General features: G+C 35.8%; 7 protein-coding genes and 1 non-coding gene across 14 annotated transcripts; 4 read left to right on the forward strand and 4 right to left on the reverse strand.

Moving 5' to 3' along the window:
• Window positions 1-93: 93 nt before the first annotated feature.
• Window positions 94-4,489, reverse strand: LOC106366032. 2 transcript variants are annotated; one of them, XM_013805577.3, is made up of 10 exons: window positions 3,978-4,489; window positions 3,475-3,564; window positions 2,476-3,368; window positions 2,323-2,411; window positions 2,112-2,215; window positions 1,942-2,032; window positions 1,599-1,674; window positions 1,410-1,524; window positions 808-1,339; window positions 94-740 (listed from the first exon to the last, which is right to left on the reverse strand). In XM_013805577.3, exons 1-10 carry the CDS (start codon window positions 4,234-4,236, stop codon window positions 263-265), a joined length of 2,727 nt encoding a protein of 908 aa, XP_013661031.2. In that variant the 5' UTR covers window positions 4,237-4,489; the 3' UTR covers window positions 94-262. The 2 variants fall into 2 exon arrangements, with proteins under 2 accessions (XP_013661031.2, XP_013661032.2); XM_013805578.3 differs by having other exon boundaries at window positions 3,475-3,575; window positions 3,978-4,487.
• A 522-nt stretch (window positions 4,490-5,011) lies between these two features.
• Window positions 5,012-8,081, reverse strand: LOC106366034 (probable amino acid permease 7). The gene is made up of 7 exons (XM_013805582.3): window positions 7,813-8,081; window positions 7,479-7,715; window positions 7,122-7,206; window positions 6,729-6,949; window positions 6,446-6,579; window positions 6,047-6,274; window positions 5,012-5,576 (listed from the first exon to the last, which is right to left on the reverse strand). Exons 1-7 carry the CDS (start codon window positions 7,892-7,894, stop codon window positions 5,169-5,171), a joined length of 1,395 nt encoding a protein of 464 aa, XP_013661036.2. The 5' UTR covers window positions 7,895-8,081; the 3' UTR covers window positions 5,012-5,168.
• An 894-nt stretch (window positions 8,082-8,975) lies between these two features.
• LOC106366035 (heavy metal-associated isoprenylated plant protein 39) lies at window positions 8,976-10,213 on the forward strand. The gene is made up of 3 exons (XM_013805583.3): window positions 8,976-9,174; window positions 9,276-9,354; window positions 9,861-10,213. The coding sequence occupies exons 1-3, from the start codon at window positions 9,166-9,168 to the stop codon at window positions 10,082-10,084; spliced, it is 312 nt and encodes a 103-aa protein (XP_013661037.1). The 5' UTR covers window positions 8,976-9,165; the 3' UTR covers window positions 10,085-10,213.
• Window positions 10,214-11,329: 1,116 nt separating this feature from the next.
• Window positions 11,330-14,112, forward strand: LOC106366036 (remorin 1.4). 6 transcript variants are annotated; one of them, XM_048739434.1, is made up of 6 exons: window positions 11,330-11,473; window positions 11,557-11,767; window positions 12,870-12,908; window positions 13,284-13,371; window positions 13,566-13,647; window positions 13,722-14,112. In XM_048739434.1, the coding sequence occupies exons 2-6, from the start codon at window positions 11,581-11,583 to the stop codon at window positions 13,914-13,916; spliced, it is 591 nt and encodes a 196-aa protein (XP_048595391.1). In that variant the 5' UTR covers window positions 11,330-11,473; window positions 11,557-11,580; the 3' UTR covers window positions 13,917-14,112. The 6 variants fall into 6 exon arrangements, with proteins under 6 accessions (XP_048595391.1, XP_048595390.1, XP_048595392.1 ...); XM_048739433.1 differs by having other exon boundaries at window positions 11,332-11,473; window positions 12,867-12,908; XM_048739435.1 differs by having other exon boundaries at window positions 11,368-11,712; window positions 11,746-11,767; window positions 12,867-12,908.
• Window positions 14,113-14,552: 440 nt separating this feature from the next.
• Window positions 14,553-15,626, forward strand: LOC106366037 (40S ribosomal protein S11-3). The gene is made up of 4 exons (XM_013805588.3): window positions 14,553-14,720; window positions 14,801-14,942; window positions 15,029-15,173; window positions 15,251-15,626. The coding sequence occupies exons 1-4, from the start codon at window positions 14,709-14,711 to the stop codon at window positions 15,429-15,431; spliced, it is 480 nt and encodes a 159-aa protein (XP_013661042.2). The 5' UTR covers window positions 14,553-14,708; the 3' UTR covers window positions 15,432-15,626.
• Window positions 15,627-16,269: 643 nt separating this feature from the next.
• Window positions 16,270-17,751, reverse strand: LOC106366040 (WD repeat-containing protein RUP2). The gene has a single exon (XM_013805592.3). It carries the CDS (start codon window positions 17,661-17,663, stop codon window positions 16,494-16,496), a length of 1,170 nt encoding a protein of 389 aa, XP_013661046.2. The 5' UTR covers window positions 17,664-17,751; the 3' UTR covers window positions 16,270-16,493.
• A 1,334-nt stretch (window positions 17,752-19,085) lies between these two features.
• Window positions 19,086-22,583, forward strand: LOC106428412 (probable DNA-directed RNA polymerase III subunit rpc6). Its single transcript, XM_048739437.1, has one exon. The coding sequence runs from the start codon at window positions 19,497-19,499 to the stop codon at window positions 20,175-20,177; it is 681 nt and encodes a 226-aa protein (XP_048595394.1). The 5' UTR covers window positions 19,086-19,496; the 3' UTR covers window positions 20,178-22,583.
• On the reverse strand, window positions 20,873-20,944 carry TRNAQ-UUG. Its single transcript has one exon. It is a non-coding gene; the product is annotated as a tRNA-Gln (tRNA).
• Window positions 22,584-23,185: the final 602 nt, after the last annotated feature.

Below are 23,185 nucleotides of genomic sequence, written 5' to 3' on the forward strand. Positions count from 1 at the left end.
AAACATGGTATTATTTGCCATAATACTAGCAATCACGGAGTGTTTATTTGCCAGTGAATGTACTCAATGTACCATGCCGAGGCAGCTGTAACGTGTTGAACTAGAGTGTTAGTAAGCACATCACAAAGATTACAAAATGTTACAATTTTGAATTCTCATCATCACTGACCAACACTGTCAAATTTTATGACCATCTTATTATCTTTTACTTTTATTTGAAGGAAACAAAATTACAAACGAAAGCAAAGTTTAAGAACTTATCTCAGGTCTTGAACCTCTGAGAGATCTTCCCAACTCCATCTCTACACTCCTCAGCCACTCTCTTGACCTTATCACCCACCTGAGCTGTCCCTTTCTCAACCTCCTTCACTGCTCCTTTTGCACTAACAATGGCTGCCTCTCTCATCTTTCCAGCTCGCTTCCCTAAACTCTCTACGTATTCCTTCAAAACCATAATCCATAAACGTATTTTCTCAATCACAAGGAAGATCACTTCCCGTGATTTTCCTCCCAGAGATTCTGCCATCTCCTTGAGCTTATCCATTAGTGTTTGAGCCCTCTCCTCGGTTGAAGAAACCGAGGATGGCTCTACAGTGTTAAGCAATACGCTGTGTTCTACATCCTCTTGAAGGTCTTTGTCAACAATAACTCTTAGTCCATTTGTTTCCCATCGCTTCCTAGCCTCTTCTAAGGCCCTTGCTTGTTCTCTAGCTCTCTTTCCTTCCTCCTCCGCCCATGATCTGAACACAACACATAAGGATTCAGACACTAGCAGATAGATTCTAGCTGGGAATGTAGAAGAAGTACCTGGCCATGGACAGGGCTTTACGCTCAACTTCTAGTTCATACTGCAACTTAGTAATCCGCTGGCTCTCTTCTTCAACGTCTTTTCGAAGACTCGAAACCTTCTCCTTCTCAAAAGATATCTCAGCCTTGTTCCTCATCAAAGCCTCCAGCTTCTCTTCAGCTTCACGTCTTAACCTTGAGGGCACCTCCATTTCTGACTCAACCGCAGCTCGTTCTTTCACCAACGCCAGACTCTCTTCCTCTCTCTTCTCCCTCAGCTGGTCCAGCTCCACTTTAATCTGTTCCGCCATTATCTCGATCACTTCTATTTTTTCTCGTTCTATGTAAAGCTCTTTCTCGAAGCTGGCGTTGATATCCTTTTCGACCTCTGCAACTAGGGCGTTGTGTGCAGACACGGCCTTTTCCGCCGCTGATTCTGCTTCGATGCGTGCCAGTTCCTCACTGACTATGTCAGAAGCCTCACCATTTGAAAGAGCAATGGCAGCTTGAGCTTTAGTGACGGGTTTATGAGGCTGAAACAATCTTGTATAGCCTATAAAAAAGGGGTTTGCATTATATAATAAGGCCTGGAAGACATATCTTGATGTGCAATCTGCGCATACCAAATGCAAGGGCAGCGATTCCTTGTTCCCCAGAAGATAAATCTGATATAATGGCAGGCCATGCATCTGGGTTTATCTTATCAATGTCAATGAAACCCGAGAGTTTATACAGCGTCTGCATGATGAAGTAAATGATGACTATCTGCAATATTATGAGACGTAGTGAATAAAACCAAGCTGATATGTAACCTTTTTGTCAGCTTCTGGAAGCTGTCGTTTCTCCAAGGCCATTTTCCAGCTTATAAGATCCTGGCGTGAAAGAAGGCTGCATCCGAAAAGAACCAAGGTTAACTCGTAGATATAAGCTACATATGAATGCAAATGTATTGTGAAAGTACAAAGCACCATAATATTCTAAACAGAAAGAACAATGATTTTATGCCGTTTTGTTTGATTAGATATTCAAAACATAGCACTGACATCCTAAGCCAGCCTTACGAGTAAAGGATTATCTACACTCACTGTCAATAAGGTATACAAAAAACGAAAAAACATTGACGAGATGGATGAGTTTCCAGTGGTATATATATACCTTTCGGGGGAAAACAACAATGTGCCTTCAATGTCGTTAAACAAATCTCGGTTAGAAAGCTTGCTCGTGATAAGTCCTGCTTCTGCCAACCCTGAGAAGTCGTAAACAGAATTTAGCATCACAGGTTATCTTCTTTTTGAGTAGGATTAAAATTCAGAATCCACTTTCACCTTGAATGGATGAAAAATCAGGATCTCCAGGAGTAATATCATCGAAAGCAAGCTCAGTAACACTCTCTATATACATAGCAGGATACACTTTTGAGGTCGTATTTCTGCAAAGAGTTGAAGAACACACATAAATGTATGAATTTCACATTTTAATACCAATGATAAACATTCTAACTCACCCAGATACACTAACAATATCATGAAAATATACCTTGATAATGCGCTGCTGGCAGAAACCAGCCACCTAGCATACTCTCTGCGAGTACATAGATCGCTAGGTTGAGTGTCTGTCTCAATGACCTGAAAAAATGATTCATAAGCTGAAAAATGATTCATAAGCTGAACAACATAAAAATAATATTACCTTCAGAACTTGCAGAGCAGAAAATGCTTGACACTGGACCTGATCCGCAGCTGCGGGGACAAGAATCTTCCCAGGGTTTACTTGAAAAGATATAGACGGTGCCGGAATTCCTGCTGAATAGTATGCACTTCCACCGCTAAGTGTCTCCAAAGGTGAACCCCTGTCGCCAAGCTCGTCTTGACTATTCATGTTTAGTTCATTTTTTGACCAGTATGTTGATTCTGGTACAGGAGGCTTTGAAGATTCAGTTTCTTTCTCTGTATCTATGTCCGAGACTGATGACGTACTTCCCGCAGCCAAGTCCTCGGGTGTGCCGTTTACCTCAGAAAGATCCTCAGTCATAGTCGAGAATGCTGTCCTCGTATCATATAGTGGCACAGTATGAGGATCTGAACTCGAATCTGACTGTGAACCAACCAAAACGCCAAGAGCTACAGTCTCGGTGGCATAACTGTCAGATAAAGAAGACATGGAATCTACTTTCTCACTGTTGGCTTGATTTTCTAAATCAGAAACATTGGTTGTTTCAGTGTTTGGAAGGCTATCAGGAACTTCAGAAGTTGGATTGTCCGCACCACCAAGATTACTACTTTGTGAATCTACAACCTCAGAAATTATTTTCTCACTTTCAGGTGTCTCAGGATCAGATTGGGAAGTGATATTTTCAGTGGCATCTGTTCCATCAAATGAGGAATCCTCAGCACCAAGTATCTTATCTTCACCGGACGCTTCATCACCTTGCTGGCCTATACCATTAATTTCTATAATCTTATCCTCCTTAAGATTTGCTTCCTCACTATTAGCTACCTTGCCTTCATCACTAGTCGTTTCATTAGATGATATAATCACACTTTCCTGATGAGAAGTCAACGGCTGCATTTCCTGTTTCACTCCTGCGCTCAAAATTGAATTGCCGTATACATGAATACAGAAATGGAGCAAGCTTGAGTAGGGATTTGAAAGTAAATGTAACTAACAAAAGAAGAGGATTACACTTACTGGGATTATTACTACGCTTGTTAAAAGATACTACTGCATAGCTTAGCCCAGCAACCAAAACGATTCCACCGACTCCAGCCCCCACTACACCTGAAACAAAACTACTTACAGATAGTTATCAGTCCACCAGGAAACCAGAGCTCCACAGAGAGAGAGAGAGAGAGAGAGAGAGAGACTTAGATCCTGAAGAGTTATTATAACTAAGCTCCATCTAAGCATCACAATGTGACTACTGAAAATAGTGTTCAACTTCATCTATAGTGTATAAAGAATCATGACTCTTAACAATCACACTATTAGTGTTATACACTTCGCTAAACAAGCATTTTTCCAATTTGTAATCAGATATTCACCATCTAAAGCATAAGAACACAAGATTCGTGTGCAAACATTAGCGTAATCTATACACTTTTCATCGAACAAGCATTTTCGAAATTTGTAATCAGATATTCACCAAGCTGTATTGAACTTTCTCAATGAACACACATCTCATCAGCATATACCTTGAATGAAACTCTTCTTCTTAGCTGTGGAAGACTTGACGTCGTTCTCGGAATCGTCCCACCCAGCCAAACCATCGGCTGGCGGATTCGACGAATCCGATCCGGTCCGCTGCGAAACGCAGACGATTACTAAACCGGATTTGCTAGCGAACCGAGACGGTTGTAAGTAGACGGAGCGAGGTTTCCAACGAACGCGGGAGCTCAGAGCGAGACGGAGCTGGAGGGAGGTGGGAGTCCACGTGGCGGACGCGGAGGTCATGGTTGGTAGGAAGAGTAGGATAAGAAAGATAGTACTGTGGTTTGTTGGAGTGATCAACCTCTTATCGCAAAAACACACACACCACCTAACCAGCTAATTAAATTTTGTTTTTTTCAACTAACCGGGTAATTAAATAAAATTAAATAGTCTTATTAATTCGATTAGCCATTAAACTAACTTTTCATTTGCTAAGAACTTTTATGAAAGCTTTTTTTTTTTAGTTACAGAGTTGTCTTTTGATTTTGGAGAAAAGCTAAATACCTTTTATTTTTCCTTCTAAAAAGATGACAAAAGACAAAGGCAACACTGGATATAAATATCACACTTTCAGTTGTCTAAAAAAAAAAAAAAAAGACAGACGTATACACCATGGATGTAAATGGTGACCAATGAATAAGAATAATGAATTCCTAATTATTCCCTTAAATTTACACCATTAATGAAGAATGTTTGTTGCACATAATTTCTTGTTGTTCTCTTCCAATTTTAAAGAATTATAAAATAAAAATGTTCCTTATCAAAATTAGAAAAGAACAATAGTACAAATAATTCTCTTTGTTCTTATTCTTTTAATAGTTACTAGTTACAAGCCATATATTTTAGAACAATGCTTACAAATGAGATCATACATTGTTCTTATTCTTTTAATAGTTACTAGTTACAAGCCATATATTTTAGAACAATGCTTACAAATGAGATCATACATACGGGGAATAAAGAAAGTCAAATATAAAAATCTTCAAAATTATATTACCTAACACATTTGACAATTAAATGATCATGTCACATTTTAAAATAAATAAGATAATCTTTGTTAAAACACACCCGTAAGTAAATGCAACAATGCATACACACAAATAAAAACATTAAACCAAAACAAACCTTGTATGTTTTTTTTTCAAACCTAGAATGTTTCATAGTAAGTTGTTTAATCATCGGAGTTTTGCTGCGACAAGTCCATAAATGGATCCAACAAGAGCCAAGACAGAGACGAGCAAGCAAACAAAGCTGAAACCTCTAAGAAGAAGCCATTTTCGCGTCCAAACTGGGATCTTCTTCCGCAATATACACATCTCCACAGGAAAATACACAGCCAAAGGCCAAAACCCAACTGCCCCTAAGACTCCAAGTACTTCATTGAAGTATGGGAATAATATTGACACTCCTGTAATTATCACCACATACGTCGTTCTCAGACACAACCTCATTGGACTCAGTGTCACCGTTACTCCTCGTGATGATGGCAGTTTGAAGCCATAGAATTTGGTGATGAGCTTGTTTTGTGGGTATCTCTCTGTTAGCACTCTTTCCATAGCTGCAAAAATTGGTTGGCTATAGACCTGAAATGCAATTTTATGTTAAAAATGTGTGGGGGAGATTATATAAATTGTATTCTCTAACTCATCATTATATTTGTCTATATAATAGTATTAATTAGAGGTATTTTTACTCTACACCATTTCTATTTTTTAACTCTAAAATAGAGATTACTATTTTCTTTTATAAATAAATATGACATTTATCTACAATATAATAAAGGAATACTATTTTATAAAAATACATTAGATTAAATTTCACATTTATTATAGAATTTTTCTATTTTAAAAGACAAATAACAAAATACATTAGAGATTATCTTATACGTTGCATATGAACTGTTATATCAAAATTAACTTCAAGTTCTAGTATTTTAAACAATTTATTTGTTAATTATAAACGCCAACGCAAGATGTTTTGCATTTATTGACTATAGTTAACTAGTTTTCTATTTGTTCATAAAATTAAAATTATGGTTTCCTTTGTATGATACCTGATATCCACCAACTAAATGAAGAACAATGCAAGCGTTAGCGAAATCGACGAGCCAAAATGGCTCATAGAAACCGAAACCGGTCAAGAGATTTCCCGGTGTGGCATCTCCAAATGCTGCGTAACCAAAACATCCGCAGCAAAGGTAGAAGAATGTTGTGATGAATACGGCAGCGGCCGAGGCTTTCTTCATAGTTTGTTTCTCTGCTGGTGGCGATCTCAATGTATCCTATTGTTAATTTTTCATTCAAACCGCATAAAAAGAGGTTTCTTGATCAACAAGATATCAACTCTTTGTGATCTATACTACATTTTTTCCAAATATCATGGATCAGAGTAGCTAATGTATTAAGTAATATAACTTGGCATCACTAGATAAACCTGAGTTTAAGATATTTACCTGAATTTCAAGAAGTATGATTGAGAAAGGATAAGAAAAGGCAATGTTCCCAAGAGCTTGGAACACTAACCATACTTTTGCACCTCTGTTTTCTGCTGGACTTCCCTTTACACTTCCTTCAATTTGCCGGTTTTCTTCATTTCAACACACAAAATGTATTAAATATATAGTCTTCAATCTTCAAAATTAATTGACACTATTAATTTACACTTGACTCATCACTTTTCACTGGTTGTTATCAGAAGCAAATTTAACCTAAATACGATAGATGATATATGTTTACCTATGATTTGGCCAAAAGCGAGGCCGAGACCAATGGAGGAGTAAGCAAAAGACATAACCGCAGCGACAACAGAGAGCCAAAGCATGTTGTGGAAATTAGGTATTTGTGACATAAAAATCTGAAGCACACCGAACAAAAGCATGAAGTAGTTGTTCTTGTCTCCATAAGAACATGTTGCGTAGTGTCCTTTTCTATGATAACAATTCGATCTAAAAATTGCTCTGTAATGAAATGAAGAAATTCAACATGTCATTATTAGAAATTATGAATTTTATAAGAAAATCATGAAATATATGTTTACACTATTACCTTCAACTTGTCAATATTAAAAATTATGAATTTTATAAGAAAATTATGAAATATATGTTTACACTTATTACCTTATGCAAGTACGTAGCTGTCACAATGGTATAAGCAACGCCAACACCAACAAGGCTAATGTATACACAGACCCCACATACGATCTGGTTCTTCTTCCCTGCATATTATATTTAACCATCTGAACAAATTAATCGAAATTTGAAACGAAAAAAAAATTAGTAAACAAAAGTTCCATGTCTTAGGGCTTAATATATACTAAGAAATAATTTTATTTTCTTGCCAGTATTCGAACTGATCATAGACCTAGAAATTTATTTTTTTATTTACTTCCGTGTTCATATACAAGTTAATCTTTCTCAACCACATAAAACAAATTTTGTTTTGTTTTTTGTGTGAACAAAATTGCAATTTGAGTTTTTGGAGAGTAACCTAAATACACTTTCACGGCTTGAGAGTAAGAGTTAAGGCGGAGGGGACCGTTGTCGGGATCAGGAAAAAGATAGCAGTCGGAGAGAAGAAAAGCAGAGACAAGTGTGACTCCGGCGAAGCCTATAAGGGCGGCAGGACCACCTATCCAGCCAAGCTTCGCCGTGGCCCACGCCAACGACAAAACTCCTGCTCCGATCACTCCTGTAATTATATGTGCCACTGCCGTCCACAACGTTCCTTATTTAATCAAGAAAACACAACGTAATTATTAGCGACAATATAACGTGATTAATTGCTAATAAATAATTATTAATCGTATAATTTAAAGGTTTACCTGTTCTTGCACAAACTGAATCATGAAGTTGAAGTTCGGTAGATCTCAAAACTGGAGACTCGTTGTTTTCTTTAATGTCCATGTATTTTGGTAGCGAAGATGAAGATATGTAATATGTCCTATGTATGTAATACAGTCATGCAGGAAGACGAGATGAAAACATTTTTATATCTTCTCGGGGAAAGAAACTCTTGTGTGGACTGTAAGAGGCATATGTGTCTCTTAGTTGAATTTATTTGTAATTATGTGTCTTTCATGTGTATGTTGTACGATTAACCGATCACATCTACTATTATTCATTGACTGGTAGGCTGTTGATTGTAATGCTTGAACGGCTGTGTGGTCCATTTTCTCTTTTGTTAGAATGCGAAAATAACAATTAGCTTATCTCACTACTTCTAGATTCTTTATAACTAGTAGTTTATAATGACATTTTTCGAAAGGGTAATGCATGTCCTCTACAATTTTGTTAGTTAGAAAAATTTCCATCAAACAATAAGTAGTCATTTAGAAAACAAATTTGTTCCTTAACAATTGGGAGACGTTAGGGCATCTTCATCACCACTCCATTTTTGAAGTAAATTATAGAGTAGGGATAAAGATGATCTAGGGTAGTAGAGACTGGAAGATTGAATTCACATTCGATTTTGACCTCCAACATCCATATGTTACGTGCTACTAGAGGAAATCACACACATAATACCAAATAAATCATGTCACGTATGAACTATGAACACATCAACTATTGTATGTGTGATGTCTGTTAAAAAAAGTTATGTTGAAATGTGACAAAATGACGCCAAAGAAAAAAAAAGCACTCATCACATGATAATCAAATAACATGCATTTAAAAATATTAACATATATACAGAATATGTTAAATTAAAAAGCTATATCTTCTTATGTTCATTATGAGTATGCTTTTCATATGATGTTATGTAGAAAGGTTATACATGCTGTGTAAGTAAACAATACTTGAATATATGATGATGAATGCAAAATTGGACTTGTAACTTCTTGTTTTCCTAATTACTTGCAAACTCCTTCTCATCATCTAGTTCAATTTTCCTGAAAATAATAAAAGACAAAACAAAGCAACTCGGTCCGAAAACAAATCAATCTGAAACAACTTTAGAAAAGTAGGCGTGGTAAGAATAATGTAGAGTCTACAGTGAAACAAACGTCACATGTCTCGCCCTTTGCCAAAAGCCACCACAAGTTTTTGTCAGTACCCGATTCTCTCTTTTATTCCCCACAGATTTTATAGTTTCTTTTTAAAATAATACATCAAACTCTTCCTTTCTCGATCTTTCATCTCAATCTCTTCCTTATTCTTCCAAGATCCCAGACGAAATGGCTCAGGTTTTTTCTCATTAATTTTTTAAAATGAGTATGATGTATGATTTATCTCTTTCGCTGTAATCGTTTTTTACTTTCACTTTTTTGTATATATATTTCTTTAGAAGGTAGTGTTGAAGGTTTTAACCATGACGGATGATAAGACCAAGCAGAAAGCCATCGAAGCTGCAGCTGATATCTTTGGTGATTATTATAACTACTTCCTTACTTTGGTTACTTTCAACTCAAATTCAATTCTTTTGTGGGTATTCTTTGTTATTGCTCCGTGGTAATTTAATCTATTTTTGATCTTATATGAATTATAGTAAAAGGTTTGCTGCTAGGTTTTGTCAGTCTAAACAGTCATTTTCAGCTAGAATTTACATTACAAAATTTTGGTTCCATTGAATAATTGCGTCAGATTTTGAGAGCTTGGTTATTGACATAATTGTCAACGAGTTGATATTATTTCAACGGTGGAGAACACATAGTAGGGGTCACCTACGTTTTAGAGGCCCATCATTTTATTGTCCTATATGAAAACGTATTATGGGGAACTTAGTATAATGGATGTGTGTATATGATCTACCTTATAGGAAAATGTAGATTATGGGATAATGAGATAACAAAACTATTTAAAGTGTATGACCAAAAATGATACAATGTAGTTCTGCAAAGTGGGTAGATGACTTGGTTATTGTGTTAAGCAGGAGTTGATTCGATAGCAGCAGATATGAAGGAGCAAAAATTGACCGTGATCGGTCTGATGGATGCGGTTGCGGTTGTAAAGAAATTGAAGAAGGTTGGCAAAGTCGATTTGTTATCGGTTGGGCCGGCAAAAGAGGAGAAGAAAGAAGAAAAGAAGGAAGAAAATAAAGAAGAAAAGAAAGAGGAGAAGAAGGAAGAAAAGAAAGAAGAAGAACCTAAGAAATAAGTAAATCAATATTATAAACCCTAAGTGTCTTGAATAATTTAAGAAGTAAAATTAATTGTTCAATACATGTTGTAATAAAACTACGTGTTGAACCATTTAAAGGAGTAACCAAAGTACATTGCATCTAAACCAAACTGAACGAGAAGCCTTCACTTGAGGTTCAGTTATAGCTTTGATACTGGATCGATCAAAGTTAACCAAACCAAATCCAAAGAAAATACTAATTCTTGTGTAGTAATTGGTCTCTTACAAATTCTATAAACTAATTTATTTTCTGAATCTTTTAATCATCAGTTTTCTAACAAACAACCATTATGCACTATGTAGCATGATATTAATACAAATTCATATGCTCTTGCGATTATTTATTCACCAAATGATATGTTGATAATGTATTAGTTGTTTTCGCCGATTAACTTTCTGTACGAAAAGTTGGTCACATGATGATACTGTAGATTGTCTCTATCTTCGGGGTGCTCTTGACTACTGCGAATATAAGCTAACCCAAGACGTGCTGCTGAGCAAGAGCAAGTAGCGACATATATAGGCTCAAATTCAATGAGTATCAGATGCAAATGGCTTTTGCCGATTGAGTGGCCCGAAATTTTGTGAAGTGGGCCTTAGCTTCCCAGAGATAAAGGTCGTAAACTTTGTCTAAGTATTGAGTATCCAACCTCCCTCCATCATGTCCAACCTCCCTCCATCACTTGTATGTATTTCACTTTATGTGTGGAATAAAAGTTAAGATAAGGTTCGAAGGAATATGAATTTCTTTATACAATATAATTATGACAAAAGGACCTATCAAATCAATAAAATATTTATATACAATTTAGAAAAAATGTTGAGTGACTTGGTAGACAACGTAGGCAACACAAACTAAAGAACCAGTCTATTTTCTCAAACCTTTATTAAAAAAGTCTATTATTCCACAAGATAAGAATTAATATATTTGACGCTGTAAATTTAATTTATAAATACAAGGTTCAACAGGTAACGCAATCCTATAAATCCTACAGATTCGTTTCTGTCGCCATAGAATCATTAAAATTTATGATAATACAGTAACTATAAATCTTTACGGTTTCGATAAGAAACAAGATTCGCGTAAAGAAATGTTACAAGTTATAAAAATGACTCCTTTTGGGGCTACATAAGTAACGTAACGTATCAAATATTTATTTCTCAGTATTTCTCTAACCTTTTTATTAACATCATGTGACGCCACCGGGGGTTGGTGATTCTTTTGTCTCCTGTAAAGTTTATGTATATAAACATTAATGATCGTGCATCAGTGAATCAATGATAGTACTAAATTTAGAAAAGCAAAAAATAAAATAAAAAGAAGGCGAGCAACGAGGAACACAACATCACTATCAAACATTTCCAGCTCAGTTTCTTCTCTCGATCTTAAATAGCAGACTTCTGAATCATTCTTGACTCTCTTCAGATTCTTTGTACTCTTACTTTAGTTGCTATACCTGACGTCATACGACATGGCCGAAGAGGAACCGAAGAAGGTGACGGAGACCGTTAACAACGTATCAAAACCATCTCCATCACTACCAGCTCCAGCGGAGAAAGCTGTTGCTGCTCCACAAGAGAAGCCTGTGGCTCCACCTCCACCGGCATCGGTGGAGGAGAAGCGAGAGGACTCCAAGGCTCTAGTTCCCATCGTCGCAAGTAATTTTCTCAATAAAATTTATTAATAAGGTTGCTGAAAAAAAAAAAATAACGTCTGCCAAAATATATTTTCTAATTGTATATTGATCATAACCTATTTTTCAAGATTATTGCAAGGCTAAGAACTAATTACCAAATTTAAGCAAATAAACTAGATTTTGACCCGCGCTTTTAAAGCGCGGGATTGTTTATTTATATATATCTATTATTATAACAAATGTGTTTCTTCATAAAATTTATATCAAGTGTTTTTATGATTTTTATTATCAGTTGTTTTTATATGTTTATGTGATCCTTTTTATCTATAAAATATTAATGCTGTGAAATTTATTGTTGCAAAATTTAGTAAGAAATTAACTTCAAATTATTTGCAATATAATTAATTTTACAATGACATGTAATATTATTAAAATTTTAAAAGACTATATAATTTAAATTAAGAATGTTTAGCAATATAATGTAAAACCATATTGTAAATATATTTTTATGTTTATTAATTGTAAATGTGATATTTTAATGTAATATCAGAAAAATGTTTAATTGTTTTGTTAATATCAAAATTAAAATATTGAAATAATTAATTCAAAGTTTATATAATTAAAGGTTGTTTGATAAATATAAAACGAATGGGCCCCCAACAAAGTTGTTGTTGTCGTTTGTAGTCCAATAAAACTAATACTTATTTTTGGTCTTATAGACCATTTGTATATATATATTGTTTTAAGTTTTTATTATGCACTGATTTTGCTTGGTGAATATGGCACATGCCTAATATTATGGCTGCATTTAGTGATAATGTCGAAATTTGGTTCCTAGATTTTAGGAGAATCACAACGTAATATTTATTGTAATTGGTTTGAAAAAAAATCAGGCCAAAAATAGAAGTATAACAGTTAATGATTTTATGTAATTGTTTTGTAGATTTGATTGGTGGTAATTAATGTTGACGTTTTTTTAAAACAAAAAGCAAAAATAGGAAATGGCAGTTTCTTGTAAATAACTCTCAAAATCAAGGGCAGAATCCTATTAGGGATTCTGCTTTAATAGTATAGATTACTATAGCAAAAGAGTAATATTTAAACTATTTTGTTCGTGGCAGAAGAAGTAGAAGAGGAGGAAAAGGAAGGGTCAATTAATCGAGGTAATTAACGAAATAGATTCATGGAGTTTCAAAAAAAAAAAAAAAAAAAAAAACGAAATAGATTCATGCTTGTTTTTTATTTGGTCAACAAGATTGGCTGAACATTACTAATATAACCTAATGTATATCATCGAGATGGATTAAAATTGAAATGTTTTTGGAATTTACTAAATAATTTGTTAAGGAAATAAATATTTTACTAAAGAGTTTGGTGGGTTTGCTCCTGTTTAATTAATTTGGTTGAGTAACAAATCAGTGCGTTGGTAATAAAGGTTGTATGTGGATGCGTGTGTCTATCATCACTTATCAGTGTCTCTTATTTTCCTACATACTCATACTCTTATTAATGATTGCTTACAATACGTGGGAGTGAAGATGCTGTCCTGGCTAGAGTTGAGACAGAGAAAAGGATGTCACTTATCAAAGCTTGGGAAGAGGCTGAGAAATGCAAAGTGGAGAACAAGTAACTTTTTGTTATCTTAATTTCTAATTTTACATTTCAGTCAAAAAGATTTTACGAATTTTACATTTATCTTTAATTTTATAACCGGTCTCTCAAACAATCAAATCAGTCGTTAGATTCTTGCAATTAAACCAAAATATTATCATTAAGGTCTTTAGAATCTAGTTGTAAGATAAATACATTGTTTGATACAGAGCTGAGAAGAAACTTTCTTCAATTGAGTCATGGGAGAACAACAAAAAAGCAGCTGTAGAAGCTGAACTCAAGAAAATAGAGGTAAATATTACTTTCAGAATATTTAACAGTTGTCAAACGTTTATGATTGTGCATGAAACTTGAATTGAGAATAGGAACAATTGGAGAAGAAGAAGGCAGAGTATGTAGAGTTGATGAAGAACAAAATAGCTCAAATTCACAAACAGGCAGAAGAGAAGAGAGCTATGATCGAAGCTAGACGTGGAGAAGAGGTTCTCAAGGCCGAGGAATTAGCTGCCAAATACCGTGCCTCTGGAACTGCTCCAAAAAAGCTATTTGGATTCATGTGATTTTATCATATCGATGGAAACACATGTATCTGATGTTGCTGAAATGTTTTATTTTCATTTGTTTTCTATTTTGGAAAAGAAACCAACAAGCATTTCATTCATACGTTTCTATGTAGTTTGCTTGATGTGTGGGTCTAATTTGCAACATAGAAATATATGACATACTATATACAGAAACATCTTATATTGTGGACCATTTGAAAAGATACACTAAGAGAATTATTTTTAATGATGAAATTTATAATATTTTAATTATGAAAAATAAAATAAAATTCTTTTATAATAACAATTTTATAAAAAAATTGGGATATTATAAAAATTTATGTCTGCAGCACGCACTACCATAAGCTATTTTATGAAGATCTATGTTCTACCGGTTTTCTTTATACCATGATAGAGATATTTTGTAAATACTTTACCCGCTAATTTCACAATTTTATTACAGGACATGATTATATAATGAAGGGAAATCATTTTTGAAAGAAGATTCGAAATCTAAAGTTTCTGATACTGGACTTAGAATTTCGAAAGTCTCACACAAGAACAAAAAGAAACTGAATTAATTCAATTTACCATGCTCTAGTCACTAGCCCAAGTACATGGGCTTAAGGCTATAAAATACATATTCACGGCCCATGCGACAGAAGGCCCAAACCTAAAGAAAAAGAGATCTTGGGGAACTAGGGTTTTGTCCGGAGAGCTTCATTACTTTCAGTTCATCAGTCGCTCCCTCGCCTCTCGCATCTCTTTTACAACCCTTGCTTCAGCGGAGAGCAGCAGCAACCAGTAGCCATGGCTGAACAGGTTCGATCTCCTCGTTCTCAGTTCTCATTTCTACACTCTAAATACAGTTATATCTCATCTTACTCTTCTATCTGTTGCAGACTGAGAAGGCTTTTCTTAAGCAACCCAAGGTTTTCCTAAGCTCGAAGAAATCTGGGAAGGGGAAGAGACCTGGCAAAGGTGGAAACCGTTTCTGGAAGAACATTGGCTTGAGTTTCAAGACTCCTCGTGACGCCATTGACGGTTTGTTCTTTTTTTTTTTTAGTGTAACTAGGTTTTGTAATGTCACGATCAGTTAGATTCAGACATGTTTTTGTAATGTGGAACAGGAACTTACATTGATAGGAAATGTCCATTCACTGGAACCGTTTCTATAAGGGGACGTATCTTAGCTGGTACTTGCCACAGTGCCAAGATGCAGAGAACCATCATTGTTCGCAGGAACTACCTCCACTTCGTCAAGAAGTATCAAAGGTAACATACTTTACTACTAGTGTTCAATGATTTGACCCTAGAGGATTTATTAACATCTACTTTGAATTTTCGATCAGGTATGAGAAGAGACACTCCAACATCCCTGCCCACGTCTCACCGTGCTTCCGTGTCAAAGAAGGTGATCATGTCATCATTGGCCAGTGCAGGCCATTGTCAAAGACGGTGAGGTTTAATGTGCTGAAGGTGATCCCAGCAGGCGCATCTGCCTTTGCAAAGAAGGCATTCACTGGAATGTAAGAGCTTTGAAGTATTGTTACTTTGGTTTTGATTTTGGAATGTGTTTTGTTGGAGTCTTTGATTGCCATTGACTTTATAGAGATCTACCTAAAATTACTACATTCATCTGTTTTGTCTTCCGTTTCTCCAGAAACCAACTATTTATGTCTACTTGATCAGAAAAACCTTATGCAGTAGATCAAAATTTATTATTTATTCCAATTCAAATTTATAGAACATGATAAGAAGATAATAAAGATAATTTTACTAATCATAAACACAACAAGCATAAAATTCATACTTTTTTTTTTGGTTTATTCCAAATAGGCTAACACTAGAAACTAAAGTTCAAATGGAATTACTATTAGTGTTAGAATAGCATAGCTGCATATGATACCCTCCACTTGGTTTAATACATCCCATGTGTGTGTGTGTGTGTGATGGTAGAGTATTAACAGATTATATCCAAAGCTCCTATTACTAGACATTATCATATAATAACAAGTTATAATCCAAAGCTCATATGACTAGACTATATTGCTAATTTTGGTATCACCTGCGATTGTTTTTTCGATCGTCACGGTTCATAATTTATAGCAAACAACAGTCTCGTGATTATTGATTCTAGAAAGATAGATCATATATTCCACTTATAGAAAATGTATCACGGGTCACGGCTACCAGAATTCGCAAGGCGCATTGATATATATGGTAATGGACCTAATGGTAGACCAAGGCTATGTACATTTATTATATATCTGCCAACATTGCAAGTAGCTATTTCTTGTTTGTTTTCGACGACGTAGTAAGTACTTTTGTACTTATATCTCAGACATAGATGTATCGTATAAGAAGAATATGAAAACTTATGCATCAATTACTCAAATTTTCTTGTTAGAAACAGCAAAAAGACTAGATATTACATTTAAAACATAGAACAAAGTAAAAATCCTTTATAATTAAAAGCAAGACAGGTCGAACGCTCTCACAACTGCAGCAAAAATCAATCTCATGAAGAACCATCATAAATTCATAAGAAAAAAGAAGATAGTAATGATAAATTAAACAAGAATAATAATAATACTATGGCTTTCTTTTGCCCACGTAAACCTGCAACACTCCATCAGATCCCCCAGCCACTAGCGTACACTGGTCCACACCGGATTGCCTCCAGCAAACGCTACTTACGAACCGCTTATCCGAACCAGAAGTCATACCAACCGGTTCAAACCCGTCTACCCAAACCGGCTTCCTCCACCTCCTATCGTACACGAACACCCTGTTGTTCTCCGATCCGCAACCAAACAGCGCGCCGTTTCTCCACACAGACAACCCCACGAAGTTCCGGTTATTCACATGCCCCTCGTAAGTGCGAATCACGCGCCCGTCCTCCACGCTCCACAGCTTCAGACACCCGTCCGTACCTGCCGTCACCACCGTACCACCGTCGAGAAACCTCACATACGACACCGTTTTGGTATGACCCTGCAAAGTCAACGCCGGGTCAACGAGTTTCCTCATATCGTACACGTACCCTCTCCGATCAGCGCATCCGACAGCCACCGCGTGTCCGCCGGAGGGATCAAACTCGACGCAGCAGACGGCACTCCGGCAAAGTCCCGCCGGCCGGACAACGCCGACAGATTCCTCCGGCGGACATCTAGGATCCCACACCTGCATAGTCCCGTCGTCTGATCCCGACGCTCCCACGGTGGCGGCGCCACCGTGACGAGTGTAATCCACGCTCCAGACGCGGCGGCCTCCGTGCTCGTCCCGCTCGAATACCGGCGTCCTCTTCTCGAGATCGTACTCCGTCACAACGCCGTCGTAATCACCCGACCCGATAACCCGACTGCACGACCCGGGTCTCCACCGGAGACTACTAAGCTTCGCCGGCGTGCAGATGTAATATTCACATGCAGTAACTTGATCGACGAAGCTAACTCCTCCTCCTGCTCCTCCGCAGACTCCGGCGGTGTTCCGTAAGAGAGAAGCGAGGCCGTAAAAACGAATCTTTCTAGAGATTCCGGCGGTAGCGAGGATGTTATCAGTCGGGTCGAACTCAATAGCTCCGACAACGTCGGAGGCAGAGGAGGAGGAAGAAGAGACGACGGTGGAGAGAGAAAGATCCCATTCGTGTCTTGCTTCTTCTTCTTGTTCTTGTTCCTGCTTTTGCGTACGATGAGTGTTCATATGAAAACAGAGAATGACTGTTGTTTCTGGGGATTCGGACCAATCGAAAACCAATCCCATTCAACTACAAATTTTAAAACATTATAATAAAGATATTCTTCATTTTAATATTGCTTTTTTCCACCGGTAAAAATGGCTGTATTTACCAATCCACGTTTGATTTTAGAGATTTTATGGTTATCCATTCGTATACTAATGTCAGAGAAGGTCCCATTTAATGCCACTTCAGGTAAAAAATGTGAAAACTCGTTGTCGTGGCTACTTATTTAGCCAAACATGCAAATTGATGGGTACATAGTAGGCCAAGGCTGAAGGGACGTTAATTCAAACGTTAAGAGTTTAAACTCTAAGATTGCGTGAGGTTTCACTTTTGTCACGGACTCAGTATATTAAAATATTAATCAAGACCATGTGCTATCGACTTACTATATGTTCTTACGAGTCGGTAAAGAAGATTAGTCGGGGAAAAATACTTGAAAAGAACAAAGGAGATGAAAAATATTATGGGGGGAGAAGAAAATGAAAATTCTTGTGGATAGAAAAGTGAGGAGTGGTCATACGTGTGTTAAGTACCACCTTTGGTCATTGTCCTCCCTTTTATGTCTCGTCATTGCTTCTCAGCCTCACGTCTTCAAAACACTTGAGCTACATTCCTGGACCTACTCTACTTGAAGGACTGGATTCGATCTCTTTAATTTAATGCCTACCCCCTAATTAATGTTTCTCCAAAACCCATTGATTTGAATAGCTACCTACAAAAAAAAAATCAAATAGCTACCTACAATATAAAATTCACCAACCAAAGTGAGAAGACAATCTAAACAGCCCATTAAAAAGTTGTGTATTAAATGACAAAGTTGTACACTGTATTATTCAGTTTTTCTGAATAAGAAATCAGCATATTAATATAGTTTGAATTTTGTTTTTTTTTCTTGGATTTTTAGAAAACTTGAATCGAATTTTTTGATTTTTTTAAAACTGAAATTTGAAGTATTTTATTTTTGATAGTTCACAAAGATTTATGAAGTTAAAATGACATGATTATAAACAATAGATTTTGTCAATTTAGTTCGTTCCTCTATTCTCTAATTTGAGATTCGTAACAATTAGTTTTTATTTCAACAAACTTATGATAAAACTTGCTACTCTAAAAACATAGGCTTATTTTTAGTGAACAATGAAAAAGAAAACCCTCGTTGTCCATCTTTTGTTCTTGTTTTCTTGGCTTGCTCCTTGGCCATGAGGTAAAATTGAGAAATGTTGAGACTTGAGCACCTCGAGACTTTTCAGTTTATCTTTATTGTTATGACTTATTAGCGCATCTCGGTTTTTGGTAGTGCACTGAAACTCTTGCAGTTTACGAAGATTGATTGAAACACAAAATCAAGGTGCGGGATGCTTGATACTGTTAGTGATTCTTGGTTTTGCAGAATTGTATGCTATTGGATAAAAATGCATACAATGGGAATTGCATACAATTCATATATATTAATAATTTGACCAAATAAATATTAAGGATAAAAATAAATATTTTTGGTAATTAAGCCTAAAAATGTAAGCATTTCCTTAATATTTATTTCGCAAATCCTCAATTGTTTCTTTAATTATTATCTAAACTCCTATTTTCTTCTATTTAAGATCAACCCAATGTGATATATAGGGTTTTTTTCGCTTACTTACAAGTTACCTTCGCATTCCTATCATCGTCTGCTTCTCTCTTCTCCTGGCTCCTCGCGCAGAATCCTCGCTTCCTAAAATCTCAAGATAGAATATCCTTTTCATCTCCAAGAAACTAAACTAGAGGTAAATGGAATCTGATCTTCCCTCAAACGCTGTTGTATCTTGAGTGAGTCTATAAAGATTATCCGTGTGTTTTCAGAGTGATTAGAAAAGATGAGTACACGAAGACGCCCTGCAGCGCCGATATCATCGTCAAGTGGTATGACCGAAGACACGAAGAAGATCCTAGGTTTTATACGTAGCAAGCAAGGCATTGGTGCAACTAAATACGAGATTACAGCAGGGACAAGCATCCAACAAGCCCTCGTAACAAAAGCCACCACTTCTCTCAAGAAGAGCAAACTCATCAAAGAAGTTTCAAACAAAGGGGGCAAACACTTTCTTGCAATGGAGTTCGAGCCTTGTAAGGAGCTACAAGGTGGGCATTGGTACGTCGATGGAGCTCTTGACGTTTCCATGATCGAAGGTCTCAAGGAGTTTTGTGTCAAGAGAATTGAGCAGCTCAAGAACGAGGTTGTTACACTTGATGTTATATATTTGTGTTTTAAAAAGGACACGTTGACTAGAGAGCAGATTAAGGAGATACTCGATAACTTGGTTTTGGATAACGTTATCATGGCGGTGAAGAGCAATGGGTCGAGTGAGCATTCCGCTTTGAGAATCGGTGAAGTTTGCTATAAACTGATCGGTAAAAAATCAGGTGGTGGTGAAGCTAGAGATGGAGCTTTTGCTTCTATACCTTGTGGGGCTTGTCCACATATAGGGCTTTGTACACCTGATGGGGCTATCTCTCCAACAACATGTGTTTATTATCAGAAGTGGTTAGACTTTTAGCTTCTTTTTTGGTTTTAAGTTTGAATTTGGACATAAGATGTAATAATACTTCAAGGTGTTTTGACAGAACTAAAACAAGAAAACATGAATGGAGGATTATGATCTTCTATATGGTTTAGTTATCTTGTATTAATGTTGTACATTCACTGCAAAACATGTAATAATCAGGATCAACATTCATTGTAAAACCAACCTAGTTTAGAAGAAATAATGAAAAATGGATGCCTCCATTCAACAACCTTGTTAGCGTTTAGGAATGTTTATCTTGGATACCGTATCTATTGATTATGATTAATGACAATTTAGGAAGGAATAGTGTTTAGGAATATGATGACTATGTATTCCTGTCTGCATCTTGGCATTGCCCCATCTCTTTTATATTATCAAATATGGTACCTTTGTTTTGTAGATGTTGAGAGTCATTCTAGATAGATGTTTATATAGATAACCATGAGCACCAAGTACACCATATTTATTGTGTCATCCATCAGGCCAGCATCAGAGGATATGCCTTCGTTAAACACTTTTTAAGTAGCCCCCCACCCAAAAAAGAAACAAATGGGTCGAATCTGCTTCGGGTAATTAACATTAATGGACCAAAATAGTAACACAAGGCCGGCCCAAATGTAACAGATATTGTTACGAGCTTAGAGTGTAGCTCAGAACCCTCAAATTTATAGTTAGGGCAAAAAGTAAGGTCCTACCGGGAGTCGAACCCAGGTTGCTGGATTCAAAGTCCAGAGTGCTAACCACTACACCATAGAACCGGATGGTCTTTCCATCAACAAATACAAAGTTAGTAATGTTATACAAAGCTTTTGTGCAAAAAAAGAAACATGCATATTCTTCAGTTTCCAGCTTTGTAAATAATATGTAGCCATTGTAGTAGGCTAATTATCTAGGAGAAGATGGGAGACTGACGGTTGAAAAAGACGGTATTTTCCCTCTATATATATCTGCTAAATAAGGATTTCTATGAATTAGAATATGTCATTGTTTATTTTAGTAACTAAGAGTGTCCGGCGGACCGAACCTAACCAATTAATCATATAGGGCATGTTCACCGGTGACAGATAGATCTGGTTGCTCGTAATAAAAACTATATAATTATGTTGCATAACACATATGTTTAATATTGTGAGATTGATTCAAACCCGGATCGTTTATCTCACTATAATTCGCCTACCACTAGACCATTCATGTATGGTTAACACCGAAAGATAGTCTCTTTCATCAAAAGAGGGCTGCATAACTTACATCACTGAATAAATACAATGTCTCGGTTTTTGATAAAAGAGGGATGCATAACGTGCGTGAACCACCAAGGAAAAAAAAAACAATTTTTCTGTTTCTTTTTGTAAATATATATTCAATATAAGTATGTCTAAACATATATGTATAAGTTTGTGCATGGCCTAGTACATTCCATTGGTTTGTTACTTCTTACTTACAATCAAAACCGATATTATTAAAATGTATATATTTTCTTATATAAATCTGAGCAGATAATCTTAATGATATAATTTGTTTAACTAAAAACCCAAAATGTTTAAATATTTGGAAAAGAGGGAAAATGTTGGTGCACCAAAAGAAAACTGGCCAACTGTACTAAAGCCAAATGAAGGAGCCTTACTTAAACGTTTTGCCTAACAGTGGATGGAGATAATCTTCATATATAAATTCATATTTTCGAGTATAATCAATTTTTTCATATATATGCATAAAATACGCACTCTCACATTCATAATACAAATAAACAAGTTGCCAAGTGTTCTATCAGATTTTAGGGAAGACCAACATTATTGTTTTAGTTAGTGTGTTAGAAAAAAAAGAAATGAGAAACAATTTTTTTTGGAAAAGTGAAAGAAAAAGAGACAAAAAAAACACAAAAGTATTGATATTATCATGTTCTTCTTTTATATGGGAGTGGAAGCATCACTCATATATTGTCCAATAAAGCCTTCAATAATTAGAGATATCATTCTACACGAAAGAAAAAAATAAAAAATTTGGTACGTTACACGCAAACCTTATCTCCCTTAAAAAAATTAAAACGTTTTTCTAACACCAAAACTTTTCTTTCTAAATTTGATAATTAATTGCTAGGGAAATAAAATCTTATAGGGTGCAGATTCCAACTTAGTTTTGATCTTATTGGAAAATTGATCTATTTTTATTAATCCTATACGATATCTGCATTCTTGTTATATTTAACGCTGGGTTTACATTATTCAAGAGTGGAAAATAGAGAAATTACACATTCAGATTCATATATTTATAAATCAAACTAAAAACATGAACTAAACATCAAAAAGAAATTAATTTTCACCAAAAAAAAAAGCAAATTCATAGATGTGAAATTTAGGTTATCTATTTCTTACAGATGTGATATATATTATCTAAGGCAATAACACAATCTATTGAATCTATTATCTTTATGACTTTACATTTTTTTTTTTTTGTAAAAAGGCTTTCAAATTTAAAAACAGAGGAACATACATTGTATGGTTTTTCAACCATAAAGTTTAAGAAAATATGATGAGACATGCCTCATAATCAACCAAGCAATAGCTCACAAAAGAGAGAACTTATGATACATAAGCTTAGTGAAACAAGAAAAAGATGGAAGTACTAAGAAGATGGACAGTAGTATCCGCGGCCTCGACGACCTTGTTTACCTCTTCCTCTAACCGTTTTCCATTCCATATCTTGAAATTTTTGAAGTGGTCTTATTAACCTTCCACCTCGTGACATGGTGAGGTTTGCCGTAGCATCACTCATAAACCCATCTCCATCATCTTGCTCATTATAGTCAATTTGATTGGAAAAGGGACTGCCATGTTCAGGAGAATGTGAAGAGGCCAATGAATTGTCCTTTGGAACCAAGTTGGTTTCGAAGACAATAACAGGTGATGGAATTGCTTCCATAATAATAGTTTCAGTTGGAGCAGACTGTGTGTCTGCTAATGGTGATGAAATGAAAAGAGAGTTGGAGCCATTAGCTATAT

This window comes from Brassica napus, chromosome A9 (genome assembly GCF_020379485.1).
Source record: "Brassica napus cultivar Da-Ae chromosome A9, Da-Ae, whole genome shotgun sequence".
In the NCBI taxonomy this organism is placed as follows: domain Eukaryota; kingdom Viridiplantae; phylum Streptophyta; class Magnoliopsida; order Brassicales; family Brassicaceae; genus Brassica; species Brassica napus.

What these genes read in the sequence shown, in the direction of transcription:
- LOC106366036 (XM_048739433.1), top strand. Translation starts at nt 11,581, where the DNA reads ATGGCCGAAGAGGAACCGAAGAAGGTGACGGAGACCGTTAACAACGTA. An exon ending in AAATGCAAAGTGGAGAACAA is followed by an intron (nt 13,372 to 13,565) that starts GTAACTTTTTGT and finishes TGTTTGATACAG; the next exon opens with AGCTGAGAAGAAACTTTCTT. An exon ending in CTGAACTCAAGAAAATAGAG is followed by an intron (nt 13,648 to 13,721) that starts GTAAATATTACT and finishes AATTGAGAATAG; the next exon opens with GAACAATTGGAGAAGAAGAA.
- LOC106428412 (XM_048739437.1), top strand. Translation starts at nt 19,497, where the DNA reads ATGAGTACACGAAGACGCCCTGCAGCGCCGATATCATCGTCAAGTGGT.
- LOC106366035 (XM_013805583.3), top strand. An exon ending in AGCTGCAGCTGATATCTTTG is followed by an intron (nt 9,355 to 9,860) that starts GTGATTATTATA and finishes TGTGTTAAGCAG; the next exon opens with GAGTTGATTCGATAGCAGCA.
- LOC106366037 (XM_013805588.3), top strand. An exon ending in TCCTCGTGACGCCATTGACG is followed by an intron (nt 14,943 to 15,028) that starts GTTTGTTCTTTT and finishes AATGTGGAACAG; the next exon opens with GAACTTACATTGATAGGAAA. An exon ending in TTCGTCAAGAAGTATCAAAG is followed by an intron (nt 15,174 to 15,250) that starts GTAACATACTTT and finishes ATTTTCGATCAG; the next exon opens with GTATGAGAAGAGACACTCCA.
- LOC106366040 (XM_013805592.3), bottom strand. Translation starts at nt 17,663, where the DNA reads ATGGGATTGGTTTTCGATTGGTCCGAATCCCCAGAAACAACAGTCATT.
- LOC106366032 (XM_013805577.3), bottom strand. Translation starts at nt 4,236, where the DNA reads ATGACCTCCGCGTCCGCCACGTGGACTCCCACCTCCCTCCAGCTCCGT. An exon ending in GAAGAAGAGTTTCATTCAAG is followed by an intron (nt 3,565 to 3,977) that starts GTATATGCTGAT and finishes GTTTTGTTTCAG; the next exon opens with GTGTAGTGGGGGCTGGAGTC. An exon ending in CAAGCGTAGTAATAATCCCA is followed by an intron (nt 3,369 to 3,474) that starts GTAAGTGTAATC and finishes TTTTGAGCGCAG; the next exon opens with GAGTGAAACAGGAAATGCAG.
- LOC106366034 (XM_013805582.3), bottom strand. Translation starts at nt 7,894, where the DNA reads ATGGACATTAAAGAAAACAACGAGTCTCCAGTTTTGAGATCTACCGAA. An exon ending in TATACCATTGTGACAGCTAC is followed by an intron (nt 6,950 to 7,121) that starts GTACTTGCATAA and finishes ATTTCATTACAG; the next exon opens with AGCAATTTTTAGATCGAATT. An exon ending in TCATACTTCTTGAAATTCAG is followed by an intron (nt 6,275 to 6,445) that starts GTAAATATCTTA and finishes AATTAACAATAG; the next exon opens with GATACATTGAGATCGCCACC.